The sequence below is a fragment of the Odocoileus virginianus genome, chromosome 7 (genome assembly GCF_023699985.2).
Source record: "Odocoileus virginianus isolate 20LAN1187 ecotype Illinois chromosome 7, Ovbor_1.2, whole genome shotgun sequence".
Taxonomy (NCBI): Eukaryota; Metazoa; Chordata; class Mammalia; order Artiodactyla; family Cervidae; genus Odocoileus; species Odocoileus virginianus.
In genome coordinates this window covers 1,653,380-1,671,391 of record NC_069680.1, presented here as the reverse complement: position 1 = coordinate 1,671,391, position 18,012 = coordinate 1,653,380, and the positions used below count along the sequence as shown (strand labels likewise).

The window sequence follows — 18,012 nt, the reverse complement described above, 5'->3', positions numbered from 1 at the left end:
TTTTATTATTATTACTACCCGTTGATTCTAAGACATGCATTGTCTCCACAGTAACACTATGGAATTGGATTGCATGTTATACTTGATGGCTTATTTAATTGGCAGCATTTTGTTCTTTCTTGATGATATGTAAAATATTAATATTAGTGCATCTTGCAGTTGATCATGTCTTAAGTGAAAGACAGTGGCAGCAGTGATAATTATAAATTAAAATTAGAGAGCAGTAATTCTAGGAGTTTGCTTTAGTCTTTTATTATAGAAAATTAAAAGCATTTAAAAGTAGCACAGCAGACCTCCCAGTGCTTGTCTGCCAGCTTTAACTCATAGCCAGTCAGTCTTGCTTCATCTCTATGTCCCTCCTTTCATGCCTCCCAGACATCATTTATCATCAACACAGAATTCATACATATTTATAAAAAGCAAGAACTCTAAAAACACACAACACTCTTGTTATATCTAAAAATACAACAGTTCTTTAAAATCATCAACTATCTAATTAATGTTCAAATTTCCAAATGTCTCCTACATATCATACAATTTTAAAAATAATTTGTTTGAGTCAGGATGTAAATAAGGCCTATGCATGCCCCGTTGGTAGAAAGGTAAATTGGTATGTTCGTGGTGGAGAACAGTATGGAGGTGTCTCAAAAAGCTAAAAATAGAACTACCATATAACTCAGCAGTTCGACTCTGGGTATATATCCAAAAGAACCAAAAACACTAATGCAATACATTACACCCCAATGTTCATAGCAGCACTATTTATAATAGCCAAGATATGGAGCAACCTAAGTGTCCAAGAATACATGAATGGCTAAAGAAGACATGATCTAAACATACAGTGGAATACTACTCAGCCACAAAAAGGAATGAAATTTTACCCTTTGCAGCCACACAGGTGGACTTAAAGGGCATTATGCTAAGTGAAATAAGTCAGACAGAGGAAGACAAATATTGTATATCACTTACATGTGGAAACTAAAGAATATGGCAAATTAGTGGTTATAATGAACAAGAAGCAGGCTCATAGACACAGAGATCAAACTAATGGTTACCAGTGGGGGAAGCACGGGGGAAGGGGAGAGGGATGCCAAACTAAGGATGCCAACACAGGGAATATAGCCAATACTTTGTAGTAACTGTACATGGAAAGTAACATTTAAGAACTGTATAAAAATAAAATTTTAAATAAAGAGCATTTTAAAGTCCTCTCCCTCATAAATAAATAAATAAATAAGGTCTATGTGATATAATTGACTGATATTTGTTGGTGTACCACTTAAATTGTTTTTAACCTATAGGTATCCTCTCCATCTCCTTTTCCCTTGCACTTTATTTTTTGAAGACACTGCTTTTCTGGATTTGTAGAGTTCCCCACAGTCTGGATTTGCTGACTTCATCCCCTGTGGTATAGTTTCACATGTTCCTCTGTTCTATGTCCTGTAAATAGAAATTTTCTTCTAGGAACTTGCATCAGGCTCAGGTATTTTTTCTTTTTCTGGCAAGATGACCTCATAGTATTGTGTACTTTCATCAGGAGGCTCACAATATCTGATTTTCTTTCTTTTTTAGTAAACACCGCCACTGATTTCAGTGCCTAGACCCACTCCTTTATTAGGGGTCCTGAAGTGGTGATATGATAATTTTAACATTCCTTCTCCATTTGATAATGCTGGTGCAGTTATGCCTTTATAAGAAGTCCTTATCTTTTAGGTGGAATGCTTCTGTACAGGGAAACTTCTACTATTTGGTTAGATTCAAGCACTACATTCCACATCTTTAGTTGTGAGCCTGCAGCTTGACTTGACATGCTGACCCATGGCTCCTTGATGTGTGCCTGATAGGCATTTATTAATATTACCAGGGCCATTGTTGTCATTGTCACCCCCACCACTGTTTACCCACTGGGCAGTGCTCTCCATCAGCTAAGATCTGCGTGGGGGCTGGGAAATAGATCAAGTAGAAGGCACAGCTCCTGCTCCCTGGGGACCCTGCATGTCAGCAGGGATGTCAGCCACGAAGACAAACTCATTAGAGCCCAGGCACCCGCCTGCAGCCCATTCCTGCTAATTAACTTATGTAGAGCCAGGGAGAGAGGGAAGGAACACCATGAGGAAATCTTGCCAAGCAAGTGAAATTAGAGGTCACGGAGAGACATGGGCAAGATGGGTTATTTTACAAAGCTGGCAGAACATCTGAGACCAACGCAGTAGGAGATTTCAGGGCTGGGGACACACACGCAGGAAAGGCTTGCAGATGGGGAATGGGGCTGAGGATCTCCTGTGAAGTGCTGCCTCGCTTTCAAGGTGGAAGGCTTTCATCAAATAGATTGTGCTCATGGGGGGTGGATTCTGTTTGTGTCCATTTACCCAGCTGGATTTCAAGAGCGCTTCTGCCCTCCTAGGCACCGTACCTGAGATCTTGGCCACTGCCATGAAGGCGATAGTAGGGCACAGTGTTGGAGCAGGGTGTTAGAAGAAGAAGTTTCCCATAGGTAGAGGTGGTAATAGTATTAATATTGATAGCATTACTGATAATTAGTCACTGTTTATTAATCACCCCCGGCCACTATTCTTTGTGTGTATTATCTTAACACAATAACCTATGGAGTAGGTACTGTCCTCCCTGCCTTACTTCTAAGAAACTGAGGCAGAGATAGACCGACCTGAGGTCACCTAACATCTAGCAGAGCAGGCATTTGTCTTTGGGTATTTCTTCACCAGCACTGAGAAATTAGGTAGCTTGCCCCCAAATTGTGCTTTTTCCCTAAGAATGTGTGTGTTAGTCTCTCCATCATGTCTGACTCTTTGTGACCCCAAGGACTGTAGCCCCCCAGGCTCCTCTGTCCATGGAATTCTCTAGGCAAGAATACTGGAGCGGGTAGCCATTCTGTCCTCCAGAGGATCTTCCCAACCCAGGGATCGAACCCGCATCCCCTGCATTGCAAGCAGATTCTTTACCGTCTCATTATTAAAGGCTGTAAAACAAAACTGAACTTCCATGAACAACTATTACATATTAAAAACTTAAGTACAGTTCAGAACAAGAGTGAAAGAAATGCAAACCCAAGCTACAATCAGATAGTCTTATTACAGCCTTGGATAGTTAAACCCTTGGCTGAGTCTTATGTCAGAACCAAGCAGATTTAAACAAATCTTGCTTGATTTGTCGATAGCTCTGATATCTGTGGCTGAGGGCCCTATGTCACAGTATTGATTTTGTAGTTTTACTTGCCCCAAGAGATTAAAAAAAAAATTTTTTTTAAAGGTTGGATGAGGTATAACTTACATGCCATAAAATTCACCTGTTCTGGGTGTACAATCCAATGATTTTTTAGTAAATTTTCAGCTGTTCAACTATCACTACAATTTGATTTTAGAACATTTCCATTACCCCCCAAAATCCCTTGTGTCCATTTGCAATCAATTCCTATTTCCAGCCCATCCCCAGGCAACCACTAATCTAATTTCTGTCTCATAGATTTGCCTTTTCTGGATAGTTCACAAAAATGGACTCATATGATATATCACCTTTTGTGATTGAATTTCTTTGCTTAGCATAATGTTTTTGAGGTTCCTTCATATTCTAAGCATGTATCAATACTTGTTCCTTTTTATTGCCAAATAATTTTCCATTTATGCACATTCTATTTTTCCTTCCCAGTTGATGGACATCTGGATCATTTCCACTTTGGGGCTGTTATGAATAATGCTGCTGTGAATATTTGCTCACACATCTTTGTGAGGACAGAGGGTTTCATTTCTCTTGGAATTTCTGGATGATGTGGGAAATGTATTTTTAACTTTTGAAGAAACTGCCACTGTTTTCCAAAGTGGCTATACATATTTTACATTTCCACCAGCAATGTTATGAAGGTTCCCATTTCTCTACATCCTTGCCCACACTTGGTATTGATTTTCTTTATGATTATAGCCGTCCAAGTAGGTGTGAAATGGTAGTTCATTGTGGGTTTAATTTGACTAATGATATTGAGTGTCTGCCCCAGAGATTTTTAGTTGTGACATCTTAATGCATAATCCAAGAAAGAGACCAGGAATCAGTTTTCCCCTCTATCTTCTACTTTCAGAAATGTCCATGAAAAGAACTGTTGGGCAGCTTGTGCAACCTATTCCTGGGTGTGCCTTTAACAAGACTGTTTTTTCCCAAACATACTTTTATCCTCTTGAGCATTTTCTTTCCCCAGTTGCCCTCTCTTTACACCTACTAAAAATTCAACTTTATGTCAAATACTTAGCTTTATACAGAAGACACTTGCCTTGGTGGGTGTTTGCATTTTTATAGGCTGCTTTTGACACAAATAGCCTGTCTTTAAAAATGTATGTATTCTACTCTGCACCCCTTGGACATTTTTAACACATGCCTGAATAACATAATTGAGTCGATTTTTTTGTTTTTGTTTTTTGTTTTTTTTTTTGAGTTGATTTTAAACAGCGTTTTCTGCCAAGATTGTGATAGAGGCAAGCAATTCTTTCGGGTAGAGGCTGAGTACTAAGGCACAGACAGATGTGACGGGCAGCAGGAACAATCCCAGAATAACCCCCAAATCCTAGTGTATTTCAGATTAACTACAAATTCTGCCCTGGGGAGTCAGCAAACACATCATCCCTGCGTAAACTGGCAATTCAAATCGGGAAACAAACTTATCCAGCAGACGGCAGAAGGGGCGGGAGGGGTCTGGCGCATCTGGTGCAGTTGACAGGAGCTGAGACTCAGGCAGGAAAGGGGGGTGGGCACTGCAAACAGGAGTGGAGGGACAGCCTGGCAGGGAAGGCTGTCACTAGGCATCCTGACCAGTGACCAGAAGGTAGAGTCCAGGAAGGGATGGATGGATAGAGAGTGGCCAAGGTCCGAGCTGAGCTGGGTGCATACTCTAGGCAAGGGCTCGTCTCTCTGCTTGGAGAGCTCTGCACCCCAGAAGGGACCAATATGTAGATGATTGGAACTGATGGCATTACGTGGAGGGAGAGTGGCCGTGGCATGGCACATCCTCTGGGCTGGTCACTGCAGAAGCATTGGCTCTTGCGTACAGCAGCCAGGACAGGTGCTGGATTCTTTCCCCCTGGCTGTCTCGGTGTAGATAGCAGGGCATGCACTGCTGCACTGGCCCCGACACAGGTGGGCAAACTGGCTGCTGGGAGGTTCACAAGTGGCTGATCTGAGCCCGCAGGATGCGTGCTTTGTCGCTCAGTCATGTCCGACTCTTTGTAACACCATGGGCTACGGCCAGCCAGGCTCCTCTGTCCATGGGGATTCTCCAGGCAAAAATACTGAAGTGGGTTGCCATGTCCTCCTCCAGGGGATCTTCCCACACAGGGATCAAACACAGGTCTCCCGCATTGCAGGTGGATTCTTTACCCTCTGAACCATCAGGGAAGCCCTGCAGAGTGGTTAGGGCCAATGGGAAAGGACCCCCTGTGGCCACTTACAGTGACCCGTGTGCCCTTAGCTGGTGTCACCTGTCAGCTGCCCCCTCCCCACATGTATCCTGCTGGTAACACAGGGAGCCAGTGAGAAGATATGAGTGGCTCCCCAGTAAGCAGCTACTCAGCAATGCTTTCTGAGTTTCCTGTGTCAAGAGACGTCCTGTAAAACAGTCGAGGGGAGGCAGCCCCATGGCCTGGGGTGGGAATGGAGATTCCACTGAAAGCTGAGGGACCTGCAGCAGGCACTTAGAGACCTCCCAGCCCGCAGCCTTGCCACCCCGGCCACCACCCCCTCCTGACCGAGGCTGTGGGGGAGACGCTGCTGCTGCCTGGGGCCACAGGGAGGGGACAGTCCAGGACGCATAGCACTGGGGGTCCAAAGGCCCCTGGATGTTCACCGTCTTGGGTTCCGATGTCCATTCCATCATCTCGCTCTTGGAAGGACAGGGGTACCTTGGCTGGTCTCTAGGTTACTCCTGCTTCCACTCCTGTCTGTCACAGGACAGAGGGAGGGACACGTGAGTAGAAGGAGAGGGGACAGAGTAAGGCTTGAAGGGACAGCTGGAAGGTCCAGGGGGATGGAGGTCTGTCCCCACTGTGAGGCTCTGGCAGAGGGTGGGCGCCCCCAGGCGGTGTCCCCAGGAGGCGCACTTCTCCGTCGGGGCCAGTTGGGCCCCACCACGAGCCAGCAAGGCCCCATCAGGGGTCCACCCGCACAAGTGAGCAGCTTTGTCTTTCATCCCCAACCTGCCCCCTCTGGACAGGCATCTGGCCCAGAACCCCTTCATCTGTGACTGTAACCTCAAGTGGCTGGCAGACTTCCTGCGCTCCAACCCCATCGAGACCAGTGGTGCCCGCTGTGCCAGCCCCCGACGCCTCGCCAACAAGCGCATCGGCCAGATCAAAAGCAAGAAGTTCCGGTGCTCAGGTAGCCGCCCACCCGCCTTCAGGCTGCTCAGGGCCCCTGAGGTGTTTCCTGGGTGGTTCCAACAAGGGTGACTGGACCTCTCTGGACCCATGCTGGAGGGTGTAGGACCCACATTGTAGACTTGGATCTACTGGTTCCCAGTCCTTGTCTTTTGAGGCCTGGGGAGGAGGTGGAGCTGGCTGCAGATCCCCCAGGGAGGATCGGCAAGAACCTAGGTTGCTCCACTCCCAGGACGGTGCTCTTTCAAGACTTAGAAGACACCCAGGAGGCCTGGGAACCCCCCTCAGAGAGATGAGGTGGCAAGGGGTCAGCCTCTGAGCCCATCCACACCTGTGAACATTACCATGGTTTTGGTGCCCCCTGGGAGAGGTTTACTTGGGGGAGGTACCATCCCCACTCCCATTGGTCTGGGCAAGGAACATCAGTGCTCAGCAGTAAGACCTGCACACAGGAGCTGGGTGGGTGGGGTCCAGGGCCTTGATTGGCAACCCTAGCCTGGTTCCTGGGGTGGCTTCTGCTGGGCAGCAGGGTGGGGATCTGGGCTTTCCTGCATGTCCTGGATGACCCCAGCATCGTAGTGTTTCTCCTTCTCTCTCCAGCCAAAGAGCAGTACTTCATTCCAGGTAGGAGGGGGCACCAAGGCCAGCCTGGGTGGGAAGGTGCCAGTGGGTGGGCAGGGGGCTGGGGCAGGCAGGCCAGGGCTGCTGGCAGCCCCTCTGCCCTCGGCCTCCGCCCTCTTACTCCAGGCACAGAGGATTACCGGCTGAATAGCGAGTGCAATAGCGACGTGGTCTGTCCCCACAAGTGCCGCTGCGAGGCCAGCATGGTGGAGTGCTCCAGCCTGAAGCTCACCAAGATCCCTGAGCGCATACCCCAGACCACGGCCGAGCTGTGAGGGTCTCCAGCTGCCCCACACCCTCACCTGCCCCCCAGCTCCCACTGACCCTCCTGGGTCTTCTCTGGCTTTTCCTCTGCTGCAGCTTTATTTGGGGACCACTGGAGACCCCACCCCAGGAGCATGCCAGCTGCTGGCTCCGGCAGGGAGTGGCCCCTGTGCCCTGACTCCCAGTTCTACACACTTCCCCTCCGCCCCAGGGCAGTCTCTGGCCCCCAGAGCAGGTCACCAGCCTGAACCAGGGCAGCCTCTCTCAATCACGCTTTTGCTTTCTTTGTGGGAACCTGATTCCATTAGCTCAAGTTGTAGCCTAAGCCATTCTTTTATTGTTCTTTCTCTAAAATGAAAGATTTGTGCACATGTATATGCATGTGTGTGGACACCTACACATGCCTGTTATTTATATGTGTACATTTCATGGCATTTTTCATGTTAAAATTTCCCCCGTTTACCCCCCAGCACTTGGTCCAACCTTCCTTTGAAATAGGATCAATTCGCCCAGCCAGAGAAATCCTTCCAGGGGTCCCCTTTTTTGAGTCCCAAATAATCTCAGTTTGGAAGATACCTTAATGTCTGTCCTTTATGGATGTATAAGTTCCCTTCATTGTCTCTTACAGACGATTAAACAACAATGAGATTTCCATCCTGGAGGCCACCGGGATGTTTAAAAAACTCACCCATCTGAAGAAAATGTGAGTTACCCATTGGCGGGAAGGTGCAGTCAGGAGGCTGGGCAGGATGGGGAAGGGAAATCCTTAAATCTCGTGGGGGTCAGGGCTCCGTGCATGGGGGCTGGGTGCAGGGAAGGTGGTCCTGAACTCCGCAATCCTCTTCCAGCAATCTGAGCAACAACAAGGTGTCGGAGATTGAAGACGGGGCCTTTGAGGGCGCAGCCTCAGTGAGCGAGCTGCACCTGACCGCCAACCAACTGGAGTCCATCCGGAGTGGCATGTTCCGGGGCCTGGATGGCCTGAGGACGCTGTGAGTGTGCGGCCAGAGAGCAGAGGGGCAGGGGCAGAAGCCGAGTCACAGCGCTGGCACCTGCATTAAAGGGCAGGGAAGAGTGAGGGGGTGTCTCTACCCTGGCCCCAGCTTGCAGCAGTTGAAGGGCTGTGGCTGAGGACCCTGGCTGAAGCATACCAAGTCATCAGATGCTGGTCACTGTGGCATGAGACCTGTCTTCTTGTTCCCTGGGGTGTGGGGTTCATGGCAGGTGAGGGAATGGGGACGTGGGCCCTTCTTGAGGTCTCCTGTCATTAACCTGCGGTCAGGCTGCGATATCACAGCACATGTGTTTAGTTCAGGAGTGACCAGTGCTACAGTGGCAGGGACATGGCACAGAGGTGACTCAAGTCGGTGTAGGTGGGAGTCTGGGACCCCATGACTCAGAGCCCAGGCAGAGCTCTCCAGACGTCGGGAATCAGTCACTCCTCTGTGAATCTGCAGGGAGCTCCTCTCTCTGTCCAGGCAGCACCAGCTCTTCAGGTGATGGTGTAGACCTTTAGAGCATCCAAGAGACAGTTCTGTCTTGTCAGACTTGCCACAGGGACAGACACATGCTATATCTGCGCTGTCCAGTCTGATAGCCATATGTGTCTGGGGAGCACTTGACGTGTGAACATGGCTATGGAGGCACTGACTTTTGAATTTCATTTCATTTTAAGTAATTTAAATGGCCGCATGTGGGTAGTGTCTACCATGTGGACAACACTTCTAGAAGCCACCTCCCTGGATTTAAATCTCAGATGGCCGTAAGGCTATAGATTTGTTTTCTGAGCACGTGTCATGGAGTTTATATCAGGTAAACAAATGCATGAGAGGACTCCCTGTGGATTTTTATTTGTCTGTTTTACAAAAGGTTTAATTCTGCACTGTATTTTGCAGATTTTTTTTTTCCCACTGGTGTGGCAGGTCCTTCATAGAGGGCTGCCTCGTTCTTTTTTATACGTGCCTACAAATTCTTGAAGGACCCACATGGCTCAGTGGTGAAGAATCTGCCTGCATTACAGGAAACACAGGTTCAGTACATGGGTCAGGAATATCCCCTGGAGTAGGAAATGGCAACCACTCCAGTATTCTTGCCTGGGAAATCCTGTGGACAGAGGTGCCTGGTGGGCTACAGTCCATGGGGTCGCAGAGTTGGACATGACTGAACAACTGAACACGCACACAGTATTCCTTGAGAGAGGGTGCCATGGGCATTCAACCAGTCACTTGAGTTCTTTCCAAGGAAGGCTCGGAGTAGACAGAAGAGAGAGGAAGGGCTGGTGCTGGGACAGATCCTGCAGGAGTGGTGCAGGCACAGGAAAAGGAGTGCCCATAACCCCTGCATTGGTCACGCTTAATTATTAACACACACACACACGTGTACCTACATGCATACACACATACACCCACATACATGCATGCAAACATACAGATAGATATATCTTAATGAAATCCTTGAATACATTTTATTTTGTAATCTTTTTTCTTCCTTAAACATAATGTGAGCATCTTTATGATTTCCTTTGAATGATTATACATAGTACATAGGGCTTCCCTGGTGGCTCAGATGGTAAAGAATCTGCTTGCAATGAGGGAGACCTGGGTTTGATCCCTGGGTCTGGAAGATCCCCTGGAGAAAGGCATGGCAACCCACTCCAGTATTCTTTCCTGGAGAATCCCCATGGACAAAGGAGCTACATAATTATTAGAGATTAAGGCTAATTCTAATTTTATTACAAGCAATGCTGTGATTAATGTCTTTATCATGAAATTCTATGCCAATCAGGAATTATTACCTTAAAGATAAATCTCTAAAGGCAGACCTGCTGGGTGAAAGCACACAGGTCCCAGTTAGGGTTCCTGGTACATCTCACCAGGCACACTTACAGGAGGTCCCCAGTAGTTCTGCCAGCTGTCATGAAGGTGCCCATCCTTCTACCCTCTTGCCAACTCTGGGACTTATTGTTATTATTATTATGTTTTTAATGATTTTGTAATTTGGCAGGCAAAGATGCAATGTCAGTTAAATGTCCTTGATTACTAGTAAGTTTGAACATTTTTCAATGAATGTTCATAAACTATTTATTTCTGTACATTCATGCTCATGACTCATTTATTTTACAGCAGAATTTTGTGCCTTTTAATCTCCCTCACCTAGTACATCCATTTTAATTTAAACCATTTAACTTCTTTTGTGAATTGCCTATCCTATGTCAGGCTTGATTTTAGTTTTTGTGTGGGAAAGAATAGGGTCAGGTGTTCAAGGAGGAGCAGAGACTTTTGTAGCTATAAATGAGGAAGAAGGGCATTCTGGAAGGAGCTCATAGCTGGGGAAAGGTGTGGGGATGCTGGTCTGGCCAGCAAGCCTGAAGGACAGAGAGGTGGAGAGTGTGACCATCCTTGGGGAGGCGGGCAGGTGCTGGTCTGGGGCTGGGTAGTAAAGAGTTTAAACAGGATTCTGTGCACAGTTTAGAGGTTGCTGTGGTCTTTAGACTGGAGAGTGACATGGCCAGGTTTAAGTGTTAGGCAAGTCTCAGGTGTTGACCGTGGTGCGTGGGCTGGAGGTTGGGGAGGCTGTGGGCACCCCGGGATGAAGGTGATGGTCCTCAGCATGGGGACCGGTGTGGGCAGGATGGAGAGGCAGGCATCTCAGGGGCAGGAAGGCCAGGAGAGAGGCACTGGTGTGGCGCCGGGCTCCCCGCGCTGTGGCCCAGCATCCCTGGAGGAGAACTTGTGAACTGGCCGCTGGTGGCCAGAGCACAGGTCAGGCGGATGGCGGTGGGCACAGCACGGCTCCCCCTCCTCTCCCGGCCCTAGGATGCTGAGGAACAACCGCATCAGCTGCATCCACAACGACAGCTTCACGGGCCTGCGCAACGTGCGCCTCCTCTCGCTCTATGACAACCAGATCGCCACCATCTCCCCGGGGGCTTTCGACACGCTCCAGGCCCTCTCCACGGTGTGAGTGCGGCTCCGAGGGTGCAGGGCTGGCGCCGGCGGGGCTGAACCCTGGAGCCCCGCCCGCTCGTCCCCCACTGCAGGACGCGGCGGGTCTTCCGTGGTGACTGTGAAGGACTCAGGTGTTTGGGTCCTTACGCGTTCACATGCTACCTCCTAGTAGCTGCTGGTGGTCCGGGAGTGGTGGGCGACCGTGTGGCCAGCAAGTGGCGGGCGGGAGCCGGCTTTGCTGGGACAACTGAGTCTGGCCGGGGGGGTTTTCGTGGTCACACCTCCCGCCTCTTCCAGAAACCTTCTGGCCAACCCTTTCAACTGCAACTGCCAGCTGGCGTGGCTGGGCGACTGGCTGCGCAAGAGGAAGATCGTGACGGGGAACCCGCGGTGCCAGAACCCAGACTTCTTGCGGCAGATTCCCCTGCAGGATGTGGCCGCCCCCGACTTCAGATGTGAAGAAGGTAATGCGTGGGCACCCCCCTGGGTGGTGGGGGGATGGGGCGTGGTCGTGCCCCAGAGAGGGGGGGTCCCCTGGGGAGGGGCGAGGAGCACGAACACCCACTCAGTTCTGCGCCTGCCTCAGCCTGGTGGGGTCTCCGGTGTGATTATAAGAACAATAGTGGGCTTACTGTTTTAAAAAATGGGGAAATACAGACAAAGGAAGGGCATAAATGTTACCTATTAGCTCCTCACTCAGAGAAAATCATAGTTAACATCTTAGTGTAATTTCTTTATGTTTAACCCAGAGACCTACCTCCTAGCTGTTGCTAAGGGCTCCAGACCATGGATTCAGCTTGTCTGCAGTACCCCCCGGGACTCTCTTGGGGGCCCCCATCCTCCATACTTGGGTCACTTCTTGTGTCAGTGTTCTCTTTTCCCTGAATCCTCGATCTCTCTCCTGGAGTCACGTCCTTCTTTACCCACACTCACAGAATCTAGCCCATCCCTCCATCCCCCGCCTCCCCCTCCAGAGCATCACACACATAGGCACCTGTTGGAAGTGACAGAGCAAGGTCCTGTCTTGGCCCAGGTGTCTGTGTTCAGGAGCCCCGGCACTGGGAATTTCTCCACCTGCCTTCAGCTTCAGCCTCCTGGCTTCTCCCCACCTTTTTCAGCACCTCCTATCCTCTTTCCCGTCTGCTTCCTGGGACCCTGACGTCCTTATCGTCCCTCCTACACTCAAGCAGAAGGAAAAGAGGAACACAGAGGGTGCTCAGAACTATTCATTGAATACATGAATGAATCTGTGAAGGATGTTGGGAAAGAAGGGGCTCAGATTCTGGGCCAGCCAGATCTGGGTACAGATTCCATGTTGCCTCTGATCAACCTCCTGACCTGAGCAAGCTATTTAGCCTCTCCAAATCTCAGTAAGATAGAAAGTCCTTCATTCCTTCATTCAACTGACCTGTTTGGAGGCTGATATGGGCCAGGCCCTGCTCTCAGTCCTGGGCCCCTTCAGTGAACAGAGAAGAAAGGGACACAGGTCTCCGTCCCCATGACGCTCACATTCTAGGAGCAATGGTGGTCCCCGTTTACCGCATCATTAAAGAAATTGCATTTGGTACAGTGTCCGGCACACAGTAGGTGCTCAAGAAATGGTGGGGCTGCCATCCTCCTTCGCTGCTGTGCCCAGGTCCATCCCAGGCCTGAGGTGGAAGAGGTGAACCCAAGACCGATTCTAACCTCAAAACAGATCCAAAGGGCTTTGGCCATGGTGGAGGAGGGCTGCAGCCGAGAGGACTGACTGGCATACAGCGTGGTGTCAGCAAGACGCCTCTGTTCCGAGGTGCCCTGAAGCGGGGCCCTGGCTGCATGAGGCCCTGAGGAGGCCTGTCCCCTCACTGACGTGGCTTCTCACCTTCCTCCCCAGGCCAGGAGGAGGGGGGCTGCCTGCCTCGCCCGCAGTGCCCCCAGGAGTGCGCCTGCCTGGACACCGTGGTTCGATGCAGCAACAAGCACCTCCAGAACCTGCCCAAGGGCATCCCCAAGAATGTCACAGAGCTGTGAGTAGCCCCCGCCTGCTGGCAGGAGGAGAGGGTGACCAGGACCTCTGGAGGGTGGACAAGGCATCCTAAGGGCTGCTCTTGGTGGGGCTGCAGCTCCAGGAGCTCAGGTTGGCTTTTTGATGGCTGTGGTCGTGGGGCTGGGAGGGCAGGTCACAGCATCTCGAATCCCAAGCTCTGCCCTGTAGACAAGGGGAGCCCTGGGAAACTTGACAGGGAGTTCAGCGGCTGGGCTTTAAGGACAGTGATTGGGTGGTGGTTATGTAGTAAGAAGCAGAATGGAGGCCCCGGTGGGGAGAACAGAAGAAAGCTGCTGCAGGAGCCCAGGCCTGGGGGCTGGTGCCATCAGGGAGGGGGGGATATGAGAACGGAACAAAAGTGAATGATTAGAGACCAGTGGGTGGGAGACGCTAAGTCAGTCATGGAACAGGCTGCAGAGGGAGGTGGAGATTCCTCTCAGGGTCCTGCGCCTGGCTGGTTTAGGAACAGGCAGTGTGGTGCTGATGGAGCCAGGGGAAGCCCATGTGGGTGTGAAAACACAGAACTCAGGTCTGGGAGTGTTGGGGTCGGGGACCAGCCTCAGGCACCTCACCAGCAGACAGAGAGAAGGACCTGCAAGCTGCTGAGGGCTGGCAGGTGGGTAGTAACAGGCCAATCAGACCTGTGTGGCCGGAAAGATTGGAGAGGAAAGAGCGGAGGGCAGAGGCCCCTGGACTGAGCCTGTGGTGTCCGCTGACAGGGAGGATGCTGAGGGGGCCAGGCAGGGGCTCAGGAAGAAAGCCATAGGAGGCTTCATGTGTCCGTGGCTTCTACCAAGTTTTTTGGTGGCACCTTCCCAGATGGCCTAAGAAATGTCTGTATTTTCTCCTCCAGTTAATGATTCAGGGCCAAATGTGTAGTCCATCGGTAGGAAAGGACATGGGTGAGAAGGCCCTGGCTGCAGGGGAAGGTTCTTGCAGTGCTGGACTCTGCTTGAGGCTGAGGTGGCTGCACTAACTGCGGTTCTCTCCTGCAGCTACCTGGACGGGAACCAGTTCACGCTGGTTCCAGCACAGCTGTCCACCTTCAAGTACCTGCAGCTTGTGTGAGTATCCTGGCCCGTCTCAGAGGACAGGAGGGCCGTAGGGATCGAGCTGTTATTGCTCCAGCTTTCCTGGAATTCCCTACAGACCCCACTCTGGTTTATTCATTTTGTTTTTTTTTTAATTGAAGTATAGTTTATGTATTCTTGGGCTTCCCTTATGGCTCAGCTGGTAAAGAATCCGCCTGCAATGCAGGAGACCTAGGTTCGATCCCTGGGTTGGGAAGATCGCTTGGAGAAGGGAAAGGCTACCCACTCCAGTATTCTGGCCTGGAGAATTCCTTGGACTGTATAGGCCATGGAGTCACAATCAAACACGACTGAGTGACTTTCACTTCACTTCACATAGTTTATGTACAATAGTATATGTTACAGGTGTACAATACAGTGATTCACAATTTTTAAGGAATATACTCTATTTATAGTTATTATAAATATTGGCTATGTTCCCTGTCTGGTACTGATCTGTTCTTTAATTTCACTGCATCCTGTTGGGAACATCTGTGCATAGAACTGTTTTGCCACCTAGTGGCCATTCTTAGGAATTGCATTGTTCCTGGCTCTGGGGTTGGACTGGGATTGCTTCTGCCCGCACCATCCCTGAAGTGTCCCTGGAAGCTGATAATTACTATTAATGAGGGTTATCCTTGCAAAGGTAGGAGCCAGAGCAGAAGTAGAGAGTTATGGAAAACTTCTTGATCCAACGTTGGCTTCCAAACCAAATATGAGATGTGGCAGCCTCAAATACGCATCTGTAATTAACTTTTTCTGTAGGCTAACATCTACTATTCTGTTATTTCCACCTTTGACCTTTCTACTTCATGAAAATGTACAAAGTAAGCCTCATAATAAGTTTAGCTCCTCTTAGCCTTCCAGTTTAATCAACAGCTGACTTCAATTGTCTTTGTCTGCCCATTGTCCAGATTCTGTCAAAAAGAAGCCCAGAGAATATTTCATCTTAAGTGCCTTGGAGCACTGCTACTCAAAGTGTGGTCTGTGGGTCAATGGCAGTTTGAGAACTCTTTGTAAAGTGCCTGCAATTAGATAAAGAACTTGCATCAGAATTTTTATCAACACAGTTTCTTCCTTCATTGGGAAAGTATTGCTATGGAAAAAATGTTAGCTAAACTAAGTTATGTGTTTAGTATCATGTTGTGCTTAGTCGTGTCCGACTCTTTACAACCCCATGAACTGTGGCCTGCCAGGCTCCTCTGTCCTTGGGGATTCTCCAGGCAAAAATACTGGAGTGGATTGCCATGCCCTCTTCCAGGGAATCTTCCCAACCCGGGTATCGAACACAGGTCTCCCACATTGCAGGCCAATTCTTTACCACCTGAGTCACCAGGGAAGCCCATAGGTGATTGCATTTTGGCACAGGTCCCTTGTTTGGGGACATTCAGTTCAAGTTCACGTTGAGTAGTACTGACTTAACAGAATGTTGACACTTTCGTTTTTCTGTCTTTGCTGATGACCTAGCCATTGTGTTTTGAGTGACTGTTCCAATGGTGAGGTGAAGATGGTAGTTAGAGTGCTTTGTAGCTGACAGAGAGAGAGACAGCACTTTTTGGTCTAATTTGAGGCAGCTTCACTAGTGATGTGGATATACTTGAAGAGGAAGGGAGGGAGAGGGGACTGAAGTCAAGGCAGTTGGTACTATGAAGCTGCCTGTCGGGTCTGAAATACCAGCACCTCCTTTATCACGGGGAAAGAGAGGTCCGGCTGGGACCGTGGAGGACACCGTCTGTGCCCGACGCGGAGGGAATCCTGGAGCACCCGGGAGGGCGGAAGGACTACAGGAAGAGGAAGCAAGACCAGGGCTTAGTGACGACCGTCCGTCAGGGGTGGCTGAGGAGAAGTGCAGCTGAGCGGCAAGGGGGAGTGCGTGGAGACTGGAGGCGGAGGAGAGGCTTGAGAAGAGGGTGGTCAATAGGGTCAGCACTGCAGGGTCACTCTGAGAGCACATTTAGTGACCAGGGCCTTAGGGGCCGATGGACGAGGGTTTGACTCTGGCCGAACCTCCTCCCGGCTGTGTGGCCCTGGGTGGGTCACCTCATCACCCCGAGACCCTGCCCCTTCTTTACTACCTCTTCCATAGGATTATAGGGAGGGGGAGTGAACGAACCCACGTAAGGTGCTAGTGAGAGAGAAAGGAAGAGAGCCCCTCCCACCTGGCAGTTGAGAGACCCGGATGCCCTTGGTGGGAGTATTTCCATGGTGGGCAGGGGTGGCGCCAGGGTGCGGGATGAAGAAATGGAGACCCGGAACCCTGGGGGCAGAGCGGGAGTTCAGGGATCAGAGCTGGGGAGCTGTAGCTGGTTGTGAACCAAATGCCTCTTCCATCAGCTCCCACCTGCCAGCGGTCAGAGCCACTTGCCCCCCTGGCTGGGAGATGGCTGTGGCCAGAGTGGGAAAGGAGTCTTTTCTTTCTAAATGATGATACTTTTTTTTTTCTTTTCCAGGGACCTGAGTAACAACAAGATCAGTTCCTTAAGCAATTCCTCCTTCACCAACATGAGTCAGCTGACCACTCTGTGAGTCCCATGGGGGGAGGAGGAGGGAGGGCTCATGGTTACCAGGTCTCTCCCCAAGCCTCGGTCATCAGCAGGTGTCCCCACGTAGCCTCCCTCAGCCTCCAGGGAGGGTGCCAGGGCCTGCTGGCCAAAAAGACTTTTCAGAAACATTTTTTTTTTATTGTGAAATATAGCATATATATGGAAAAGTGCAAAGAACATAAACATACAATTTAACAAATAGTCATAAAACTAGCACATGTATAAATACCTAAGGCAAAACTTAGAACACAGCTAGCACCCCAAGAGTCCCCTGTCCCTTCCTGATTCTTCTTCTTTTCTCTCCCTGCACCTGAGGCCGTCCCTACTCAGACTTCTACAATGATCTCTTTGGTCTTTATAGTGCCATCTACACACGTATTTCTACACAATGAAGTTTAATTTTGCCCATTTTTGAGCCTTATATAAATTGAATCATATAGGATATAGTCTTTTATGTCTGTCTTCTTTTATTTACTATTGTGTCTGTGTGAAACTGTGGTCTCTTCATTTTCATTGCTATATAGTATTCCTTTGTAGGAATATGCCACACTTTCCTCATCCATTCTACTGTTGATGAATATTTGGATTGTTTCCAGTTTGGACTATTGCGAATGGTGACTCTGAACATTTTTGTGCCTATGTTCTAAGATATTTTAATGATTGCTTTACTTACATTCCAAGCAATTGGTTGGAAAGTAGTAACAAGCATTGCTTATATTTGCCTGCTTAAGAAGGTATTTTGTTCACCTTCCCAACACCTCATTTTAAGATGATGTGCCAAGAACTTAAGAACTTTCCCTTAGGCCCTACTGTGGTCAAATAGCAGAGCCAGTATCCCAAAAGACAGGTTCCTGACCCAGGCAGGACCCCAGGCACAAAATGTGGGCCTGAGGCCATGAAACGCTGCACTTTCCTGCCCTGGGTCTGCTGCATTTTCCTGCCCTGGGTTCCCACTTCAAAGTCTTCATGAGCCTATTGACTGAAAGAAAAATACATAACATAAAAGTTGAGTTAAGCCCATAGATGGCCTCTCAGATAGGTCTGAGGAACTGCTCTGAAGAGGTAAGGGAGGAGCCAGGATACAGAGGAACTTTTTTCCTGAGAAAAACATGTAGTCACACATCAAAAGGTTACTGCTAATCACAAAAAACATATCTCAAGTGAATGACT

At 49.3% G+C, this 18,012-nt stretch overlaps 1 protein-coding gene across 1 annotated transcript in view; it reads left to right on the top strand.

The window, feature by feature from the left end:
• SLIT1 (slit guidance ligand 1) overlaps positions 1 to 18,012 on the top strand; it is a 167,384-nt gene that overhangs the window by 116,360 nt on the left and 33,012 nt on the right. Inside the window, exons 14-23 of the mRNA XM_070469966.1 lie at positions 6,209 to 6,372; positions 6,972 to 6,995; positions 7,119 to 7,263; positions 7,885 to 7,959; positions 8,105 to 8,248; positions 11,072 to 11,215; positions 11,501 to 11,667; positions 13,077 to 13,209; positions 14,225 to 14,293; positions 16,750 to 16,821. Coding sequence (XP_070326067.1) covers positions 6,209 to 6,372; positions 6,972 to 6,995; positions 7,119 to 7,263; positions 7,885 to 7,959; positions 8,105 to 8,248; positions 11,072 to 11,215; positions 11,501 to 11,667; positions 13,077 to 13,209; positions 14,225 to 14,293; positions 16,750 to 16,821 — 1,137 coding nt within the window. The remainder of the gene's footprint in view (positions 1 to 6,208; positions 6,373 to 6,971; positions 6,996 to 7,118; positions 7,264 to 7,884; positions 7,960 to 8,104; positions 8,249 to 11,071; positions 11,216 to 11,500; positions 11,668 to 13,076; positions 13,210 to 14,224; positions 14,294 to 16,749; positions 16,822 to 18,012) is intronic.